This window comes from Sinocyclocheilus grahami, unplaced genomic scaffold, assembly GCF_001515645.1.
Source record: "Sinocyclocheilus grahami isolate Dianchi unplaced genomic scaffold, SAMN03320097.WGS_v1.1 scaffold181.1, whole genome shotgun sequence".
Classification (NCBI taxonomy): domain Eukaryota; kingdom Metazoa; phylum Chordata; class Actinopteri; order Cypriniformes; family Cyprinidae; genus Sinocyclocheilus; species Sinocyclocheilus grahami.
In genome coordinates this window covers 957,733-968,159 of record NW_015505360.1, presented here as the reverse complement: position 1 = coordinate 968,159, position 10,427 = coordinate 957,733, and the positions used below count along the sequence as shown (strand labels likewise).

Below are 10,427 nucleotides of genomic sequence, written 5' to 3'. Positions count from 1 at the left end.
GTAGTGGTGGTGTCACAGGCACCGCGTCTAGCTGACTTCCCGGGACAGATGAAATGTGTTCACTGCCAGCAGCAGATTGTCACAGAGACCACATATGTCAACGGCCTGCTTACCTGGGGCATCTGTGCAGTTCTTGGCCTTCTAATGTAAGAAACAAAAGGACTTACTTTGCATTTGCAAAACTTTCAATGAACTGATGTTAGATAAAAAAAAATTACTCTGTCATTGTCTTCTTGCATCACTGACAAACTATTTTCCTGTTCGACACTGTAAAGCTGCTTTGACACAACCAGTATTGTATAAAGCGCTATACAAATAAAGGTGACTTGACTTGCTACAGCTGAAATCAAAGTACAATCAGTATGTTTACATGCACTAATGTTTGCCAATCCGAATGAATCCAATCCGATTTCAGATTCTGAAAGTTGTTTATATAAACCCTAAACTTTCTCTAGTTCAGAACTAGAGAAAACCACTGTGATAATAATTATAAAGGTTAATTCTAAGAATGTTTTGCTAGCGTTCCCATCAAGTTATAAAAAAGTTATCTCAGAATGCTCAACATTTTTATATTTTTTTAAAAAGTGTTGTGCCTTTGTTATGTGAACATAAAGGGAGCATTCCATTTTATCATTTTTCAAACATTATGGGAAACTTGCTTTTACATTGATTCTTCTCTGTGCATTCTGAAACAAGAACCCAACCGCTGGGTCAAAACAGCCCAACCGCTGGGTCAAAACAGCCCAACCGCTGGGTCAAAACAACCACTGGTTGTAAAGACCAGAACATTTTGAACAAACATTATATTAACATTACTGGAAGAATTTTTGTTCCTAACTTTGATATAACATCATCCAGAGGTCTGAGAACATTCCCTGTTAGCTGGGATCACATTGAGGTGTTTACATAAAGGCTTTTCAGTCTGATTGAGCCATCAATACGATTATAAATGGATTATTTTGGGTGCACACTAACTGAAAGAGAGTGTTTTTCTGTGCAGGATCTGGCCATGTTGTTTGATTCCATTCTTTGTGGATGCCTGCAAGGACGTAGAGCATCACTGCCCAAACTGCAAGAATGTCGTCTACATGTACAAACGCATGTAATTCGCTCTGACTAATCTTTGGCAATAACATTAAGAGAATTTGACAGAATTTAGTTTTAGCCTTTCTTGGACATATATACAAATCTAACGTGGACATATAAGAGTGCAATGCTTAACCAGCTTTTTATTGATTGATATATACATAACTTTTTATGTAAAAAAAAGTTTAAAGATTTACTTTTTAAAGATATTTACTTTTCATTGTCATTTTGCACAACACGTTTATTTGAATAAATAATTGTTTTACTCTAAAAGTCTTCCTACCCTTTTTTTTGCAGTTTTTTTTTTACAACAAAACAATTGATGATATAGATCATTTTTGTTTATTCGATAATATGTCTTATTAATGAAATGAACTTGAACGCAGTGCCACAGATCAAAGGTGAGGAAAAATGGACCAGCCTCTCCATGAGGGTTTCAGTGGGTTTAATCTTTGATACTTTTGATACTTTTGCACATTTGTCAGCTTCACATTACCTCAAATCTCCTCCATATGGGTCTCCATCCACCACAGTTCAGCTCACTGAGGTCTCAGCTGCAAAGATAAAATTAAATCAGCTGTTAAATTTGTTTGTCTCCTGCATGGAACACTTCACTCTAAAAAATGCTGAGTTAAATACAACCCAGCGCTGGGTTAAAAAGGGACAAACCCAGCTATTGTGCTGTTTTGACCCAGCGGTTGGGTTGTTTTGAACCCAACTGCTGGGTCAAAACAATCCAACCGCTGGGTCAAAACAACCCAATAGCTGGGTTTGTCCCTTTTTAACCAAGCGCTGGGTTATATTTAACCCAACATTTTTTAGAGTGTGATGTTAGCAAGTTGTATGGGAAAGCACTAAGAGAATTACACTTTTTGTCATAAGCAAGCAATAGGCGGCAGGCAAAACAGGTATTAGTCTACCTACACCCTCTGACTAGCATCAGACTGGCGAATTTGTGATCGTAAGATCCACGTAAGCCCAGCATGAGACTTAAAAGAGACATTAGGTCCCCAGTGAACGGATAATTGAAAGTATTGAGTCCGGAATAATCAAATATCTAAATGAATATTTGTGATCGTTAAATTTAGCAATATTTCTAATTAAAAACTGATTGAACACGGAGCTAGACTAAAATTAAAACTAAATCCTGATAAATCCAGATGCGCATGTAAAAGACTGAATGCGCATTAAACCTTCGACCAGGCCGCTGGATTCCACTTGTTGGGCTGGCGGGTGGATTCTTACACTGAAATGTTCAGATCATGTCATGAAATGGTCAGCAGAATAAAACACTAAAATCACACAGACAAATACGTTGTTGTCTCCGCAGCCATTAGTGATGTATCTGGTTTCATTCTTGAGCATTGCTGCCCAGTTACACGAGTGTGTATTTGTTACCAGGATACATGCAAACCCCTAAACAAACATCATGCACATTACAGGCTGAAACTGAACCTCTTTTAATTCTTAGTTTAACACAAACATACGCCTACAATCCTCTTGTTAGTGTGTTCATGTCAAGTATATGAGAGAACTTGAAGGTCAGTGGTCTGAGACTGGATCATCTGACCGATATAAGAATGACTGGGATGAGGATGTCAGCACTGGAAATTCAGGAGCTTTGTGACCATTCAGGCTCTTCTGCATGATATTATGAGAAACTTGGCATCAGCCTTCTTACTAATAGCCTAATTTTAGCTCCACCCCTTATCTTATCCAGTATCAATAGTGAAGTACATCATAATTGCCATAGCTTTCCACCAACTCCAGAAACACACAGGTATGTGTCATTTTATAAGAAGTTTGGTGTTTTAGACTGAAAAATATGGGGATCATATTTTTTATTTTGGATTATGTGCTTCCACAGTCACTTTGTGATGTCTGGATACAGATAATTGTTATGTGAAAACTTGAGATAACGATAAAAGCAATATTAAAGGTTCATTGGAAGACGTATAGAGCATTAACCTTTTGGTGCCATTCATCGGGCATTTGATTTCCAAACTGGACCAAAGTAATAAAATGTTGGCACAGTCACATTTATCTGTTTCAGAGGAAAGTAAACTCGCTTTTTAGCACCACTCGTGGGACATTTTACTTTGAAACGGCAGGAATCAATGTAATATCATTTTTGCACAAATGTCGAAACATGCAGGTGCTTATTTATCTTGAACCTGGGTTACGAAGGCTTATTGACAGACAACATGAGTGAAATCAGGTAAATGTCAGCGTCAAAAGTGTCCTAATTTACCCGAGTCCCCGTACTTTTTATTCATTGCCGTCTGTTGATCACATGAACCGCTGACAGATCAAATGTGGTCAAACTGGCTGTTCAGGGCTCTGTTGTCAGGAGATCAGATCACATGTTAATGAGAGATGAAGAGATGAAGACTGGACACCTATGTCGCACTTTTAAAGTGAGTAGCACAGTCATTGCATTAGATACAAAATATCAAAGCAAGCTGTGTTTGAAATAGAGACTCACAAGCACACTCTGCAGTAAAACATTTAATTAAAAAAATTGATTTTTAAATGATCAAATAAAATGTATGATGTTCACAATGACCTAATTGTGACCCTTGTTTGTGAAGTGTTAGGTGATCAAGTTGATTCTCATGTCCACTAAAAGCCACATTTCTCCAAATTTTTTGTAAGAACAAGTGCTGCTGTTGGATGGTGTAGCAAGGACATACCTGAATACCCAAACAATCTCTGCTTTGATTACCACATTTGTTGAAAAGGTCCATAATCCGTGGCTGAATGTCATTCCTGTTCACCTAGTTTACCTGGCACGAACCTCTAGAATTGCACAACCTGCTTGATGCAAACATATTTTTGAGCCAGTCACCAGATCAGATTGATGCCATTACAAAAATATGCACAGCCCAAACCCTTCATAATAGTGACTTTCCTGATTTGAGACAAAGGCAGCAGTCAGTCTATTACTCAATTACTATTGCATTGTGCTATGTAGAACTGTCACACTGATTTTTTTTCTTATTCACAGATTGCTGATAATGGAAAAAGGATTGTCACCCCCTCCATATCCTGGACCACCAATGGCCCAAAACTACATTTCCTACCAGACACCACAGGTTGCCTGTCAAACCCAACCAGGTCAGCAGACCCCTGATTCTCAATTCAGAGATTATCAGTCATTTAACTATAGTGATTCAATAATGATCTTTTTTACAGTTCCAGTGGCCACTGTATACAGTCCACCACCCACACAGACAGTCATGGGATCCAGCATAACCCAAACAGTCCAGTCACCTGGCATTGGTGAGAACTGATATTTACTGTGTGGTATGAGACTGTAGTTTAGGAGGAAGTTTTAACTGGTTCAATATACCACAATGATACTGTAAAGAAGTCCTACAGCATTCCAAAATGATGCCTCCACTGTCTAAACATAGAAAAGGAAAGCAACTCTGCACAGTCATGATGCCATGACACACACACACACACACACACACACACATATGATGTTTGTGATGTTTGTCTTTTAAAAATTGTGTGGTGGAAGGAGGGTGTATGATTTTTTTTTATTTGCAATTTGAAAGTGAACTTAGAGAAAAGATCTTTTGAGTTCTGACTAAACCTCATGTTGTGCCACTATCGTGGTTTTCTGTTTTCTGGCTCCAATGGCAACAGTTTACCCAGCTCCATTTGCACAAGGGCCAGTCATGTCTTCATCCACCATAACTCAGACAGTCCAGTCTTCATCAATGCCTGGCATCGGTGAGTGCTGATGTCTTGTGTTATAAGGCTCTCTGTTTAAATGACAACCAGCACACTTCAGTATAACACTATAACATAAAAACCAAACGTTTACAGGCTAAGATTTCCTTCATCTCAAGTCTGAATGATTTATAAAGCTTTTAAAAGGACCAACAATACATAATGGTTGCATAAGAAGCCAGATTGGTTCTGTTGGTTTTCATCATGAGCTTTGTTTTCTCTTCGGCTCCAATGGCAGTTCACTACCCACAGCCCACGGTCATGTCGTCCACTGTAACTCAGATGGTCCAGTCTACTGCACCTGCCCTGGGTGAGCAGAAAAGCACTAGTATAATGAGACTCTGCCTCAGTCTGTGTTCAAACACTAGAAGGTTTCAGCATACACATGATGCATCTGTACAGAATAGTACATTAGAGGTTTATGATCATATTATATGTGTCTCTTCATTTAGCCACAGTGGTAGTTATGCCACCACAACTGACTAACGTCCCGGGGCAGATGAAATGTCCTCACTGCCAGCAGCAGGTCGTCACAGAGACCACATATGTCAGTGGCCTGCTGGTGTGGGCCATCTGTGGAGGTCTTGGCATTTTAGGGTAAGAACAGTATTCACACATACAGACTTTTAACTATTTGGTCCACTTTCCAGGAACTGCCCACTTAGAGAAGGGACCGGGGATTTTATTTTTATGTGCCACTTACAACTAACCTGTTGTGCAGAAGTGCAGGTTATTTCACATGCACGCCTCAAAGCGAAGAGTTATTTTTGTGATTATGTAGTTGCTGAGTGAATTGAATGAATGAACCACTAACCAAATAAAGTATATGAAACTAATATAAGTATGTGAAAAGCATATGAAACGGATCCTGTTTTCTGTCCAGGATCTGGCCGTGTTGTTTGATTCCGTTCTGTGTGGATTCCTGCAAGGACGTAGAGCATCGTTGCCCATGCTGCAAAACCCTTGTGTATGTGCACAGACGCATGTAGCCCCTGAAGCAAAGATGGAAGACCAAAAGAAAACTACCACTAACATCTTCTGGGGTCTCATTTATAAAAGACTTTTATTGCTTACGCAATTTTCCACGCACATATCGGGATTTATAAAAAATAAACTTACGTACGGACATTCTAGACCATGCGTACGCAGAGAGAAAAGTAATGAAGTAAACAACGATTTTAAAAATCTGTTTTCATTTCGATATACACATTTACATTAAATATTCCACTCTCATTAATGGATATAAACACTGAAATTACGTAAGTCATAACCAGTGTTGGGGGTAGTAACGCATTACAAGTAACGCGAGTTACGTAATCAGATTACTTTTTTCAAGTAACTAGTAAAGTAACGCATTACTTTTTAATTTATAAGAGAATATCTGAGTTACTTTTTCAAATAAGTAACGCAAGTTACTTTTTTTCTTATTTATTGATTTACAACTCTCCTGTCCCCATGTTGAGAGAAATCAGAAGATGTTACTGTAGTTCTAAAATAAATATGAATATGCATGAATTCATCTCACTCACACAAAAAAACACACAGATTCAGTATTCCTCAAAATGAATAAAAATAATGCAACTCAGAATATGACGCAAACCTGCAATAATTATTATAATATCCTTTATGTTTTTAATCCCATTCTATTAACCAATGTCTTTGCTTCTGACCTTCGAGGATCCAGTTCAACCGTACTAACAAGCACAAATTACTCTAGACAAACATTTGTGTGAACATGAATTTAGACATATTTAGTGGATGCGCTTGATCACGTTTCTTGTGGCATGCTGTTTTAATGACAGCGAGGTGTGCTATAGGTGCACAATAATTCATATTTCAACTAAACTGCAGATCTCATGTTATGAGAAAATATTTTAGTGAGAACAATGATCAATGATGCGCACTTACTGCTGGATTCGGTGGAACGGTCTGTTGTCTGGTTTGAACAGGACCAATGATAATAGCTTACTGTACAACCGCAGCTGCACGGAGGTGTTGATGTCGTGTGAAGGCATCTCCACAACATTATGAAAAATACCACTGTATCTGAAGGATACAACTTGAAGAAAATGGTAATTTGCATGTTTTCTTTTTAAAATAGGCTACTTTGTCAGTGACGTGCCGAGTCAGACATTATATTTACACTGCAATAAATATAGGCTAAAAATAGCTAAAATATGTTCACCTTATCAGCAAAACCGCATAAATTAAATTTGATTTGAATTGTTTAAAACAATTGAAATACTATTCGGCCAGTGGAAAAGAATGAGATCAACTCTATTCTAAAATATTTATCTGAGAACTATTTTAAACCGTTTTGTTTTTATGGATTTTGATATATTTATGCTAAAACATAACAAGGACACTGGATGGTTTTTAGCAATAAAAATTGTGTATGGCACAAATGGCATTTATAGTTCGTATAATCATATTTCTTTAATGTCTTGTACCTTTAATAATGTTAAATATGGTGTCACGTGGATGGGAATATGCATGGAAATGATATGCAGATGAGGTTATGCATAGTAAAACTAGGCGTTGTAAGCTCCATATATGGTGATTTCGGGGAGGAGTCGGCGTGGAGACGCACGTGCGCACAATCTTACCCTGGCTGGGATTTATAAAGGGATTTTTGCGCAGGTTCTGCGCTTTTGTGCATATGTGCATATGTACATTTCTAGGATGAAATCTATGGAGAGTTTTATAAATGAGACCCCTGGACATTACTGGGCTTCCTAATTCAAATACAAATAACACCATGACATGAAAAGACTCATACGGGTTTCTCTTTCCTTACAGATAGATAGATAGATAAATAGACAGATAGATAGATAGATAGATAGATAGATAGATAGATAGATAGATAGATAGATATATAGACAGATAGACAGATAGATAGATAGATAGATAGATAGGTAGGGTATGATTTATGTCTTTTTATGGTCAAATTTATAATGAACTCTTCAAGATGTACTGAATAATCGAGCGGAAAATACATTTTACTTCTTGATGCCATTTTTGCACAGCAATGTTTATTTCATCTAAAGGTCTACAAAGCCTAATTTTTCCCAACAAAAAAAAATAGATTGTATTAGATTGTTTTTCTGATAATATAGCATGATATTTCAAATCTAATTTACACAGAGACAACACAAAGGATTCATATTATGTGTGTCCTTTTCAATTGACTACAACTATTCATATATTCATACTAAAGACAATTAACATTCATGCCTTTGTATGTTACTGTACACCAGGTGTCTCCAACCCCAGTCAAACACACCTGAAGCAGCTAATCAAGGTGTTCAGGGTTACTTGATAATCACAGGCAGGTGTGTTGGAGCAGGGTTGGAACTGAAATCTGCAGGACAGTAGCTCTTCAGGAGCAGGGCTGGAGATCCCTGCTGTACAAGGCATTCTGACAAGTTGTGACGTCAAGGAAAATAAAATACTAGCTAAACCACTCTGACACAAGGAAGACCACACCATCACTGATGCAGCTTAGGTCTCATTTAAATAGTACAGAAAGGTTTTTTGTGTGTGTGCGTGTGTAGCTTTTGTAGCCTCTGCGTTCCCCGCTGGTATTTTACAACAGCTTCAAAAGAAGTTCACCGAATAAGAGTTTAGAGCTGGAACAATACATTGAATTCAATCAAATAATATTCAGTCAATCTTCAGACGGAACACTGAAATACATTTTTCAATAAATACTAATAGCTTTAAAAAAATCCTGCTAACAAAAAATGTTGGTGGGAACGCATCGTGCTTACAGATAATCACATCCTGGCCTCAAAAACTTAAGACAAACGCAACAATGGCAAAGAACAATCTAAAGAGAGGAATGCAACTCTCAGGTGAACTCTCTAGTTGAGATCTGCTAACCCCAAAACAAACATCAGGTGCTAGGGCACTCTCTAGTGTCTAACAAATGAAACAGCAACAAAAGAAACCTCCATACAAAACCTCAATTGAAGTCCATCATTAGCTTGCTCACAGCCTTGCAATGCACTAGAGAAGAAAAGAGGATTGTGGGAAAATGAACAAAACTGACCCTTTAGATTCATAACATTATCATTATTTATCACAAACAACTGGTAAGTTCGTGCATGAGTGCAGTAAAGCGCTTTGGTACGACAGTACTGTGTCAGAGCCTAGGCTTCGTCCTCTTCCTGGGATTCTACTTCAGTCCATTTTCCACTGTGCAGCAGAATGACGACACTAAATCTTGACTTGACCTGACATGAGAGTTTCATTTCAAATACTGAGAGAGAATGAAATGAATGGAAATGTTTTTAATTCTCTGATTTGAATATATATTATTTAATATTTAACAAAATTGATATATATATATATATATATATACATACATTTATTATAAATATACTTTTTTTCATCTGATTAGAGGCTCTTCTGTGTCCTAATAACCTGTTAGTATAAGGACAGCAGTGAGGATAATCTGTCTATAAAGTTAAGTCAGTACAGGCTTTACCAGCTCAGCATCTTTACTGCTGCATTCATGCTGTGTGAGGTGTTACACACTGAACATGTTGCCAGTGATTTATAGACTACTCCTTTCAGATAAATCAGTATGTACTTCCTCAGATAGATGTCTAAAATGTTCTAATATCTTGTAAAAAGGTTCAATTATTTGTCTTGGTTATGCGAACGTTAAGGGAACGTTCCATTTCTTATAATTTTTCAAACGTTATGGGAACGTTACTTTTGAATGTTCTCTGAACGTTCTGAAACAATAAGTAACATTTAAAAAACATTAAATGAGCATTCAACTAAAATGTTTTTAAAAACATGAACAATGTATAAATAATGTTTTTGTGCTAACATTTTGAGAACATTATTAAACACCAGATAACACCGAATGAATGTTCTGTTAACGTTACTTGAAGAATGTTTGTTCATAAGTTTGAGAGAACCTTGCCAGAATGTTAGCCAAAGTTCTGAGAACGATCCCTGTTAGCTGGTAATGCATTTTACTAAATACATCAGAATGGGAGTTAGATATTATTTGTTAAATATAACAAAAAGTTGTGTGTCTGATTGGTCCAAATGCTACAGTCTTATGGTCGCCTTATCTATTGAGCTCTCAAAGTTCTGCTGAACGAGTGTAGTTTAGCAAGTCATCTGAATGCAGCTTAACCTAATCGTCAACCAGCACTAATCTGGAGTCCTACGTTACAGTGTGCTGATGCATGCGTGTGTGTGTGTGTGTGTGTGTGTGTGTGTGTGTGGTTCAGGTATACCCTACATTATAGGGACAAAATGTCCCCATACTCTAAAAAATGCTGGATTGTTTCAACCCAGCTTTGGGTCAAATATGTACCAACACAGCTGTCGGGCTAATTTTTTTTATTTAATTTTAAACCCAAAAGTTAGGTTAGTCCATATTTGAAACAACCCAGCATTTTTTAGAGTGCACAAAAATGGCAATATCCAAAATCCTTGTCATTGCGGGGACATTGTTTTTTTTGTTTTTTTTATCCCCATGAGGAAACAAGCTTATAAATCACATAGAATGATATAGAATGATATATATATATATATATATATATATATATATATATATATATATATATATATATATT

At 37.1% G+C, this 10,427-nt stretch overlaps 2 protein-coding genes across 3 annotated transcripts; both read left to right on the top strand.

The window, feature by feature from the left end:
• On the top strand, positions 1 to 1,192 carry LOC107594326 (lipopolysaccharide-induced tumor necrosis factor-alpha factor homolog; the record flags this gene model as incomplete). Its single annotated transcript, XM_016284340.1, has 2 exons — positions 1 to 146; positions 1,001 to 1,192. Coding segments are annotated over 2 exons (252 nt in total), but the record flags the coding sequence as incomplete, so codon positions are not given.
• A 1,561-nt stretch (positions 1,193 to 2,753) lies between these two features.
• Positions 2,754 to 5,913, top strand: LOC107594270 (lipopolysaccharide-induced tumor necrosis factor-alpha factor homolog). Of its 2 annotated transcripts, none has more exons than XM_016284255.1 (7): positions 2,754 to 2,866; positions 4,094 to 4,203; positions 4,282 to 4,368; positions 4,741 to 4,827; positions 5,066 to 5,137; positions 5,280 to 5,424; positions 5,478 to 5,669. In XM_016284255.1, the coding sequence occupies exons 2-7, from the start codon at positions 4,104 to 4,106 to the stop codon at positions 5,617 to 5,619; spliced, it is 633 nt and encodes a 210-aa protein (XP_016139741.1). In that variant the 5' UTR covers positions 2,754 to 2,866; positions 4,094 to 4,103; the 3' UTR covers positions 5,620 to 5,669. The 2 variants fall into 2 exon arrangements, with proteins under 2 accessions (XP_016139741.1, XP_016139742.1); XM_016284256.1 differs by lacking the exon at positions 5,478 to 5,669 and adding an exon at positions 5,711 to 5,913 and having other exon boundaries at positions 2,774 to 2,866.
• The last annotated feature ends 4,514 nt before the right edge of the window (positions 5,914 to 10,427 follow it).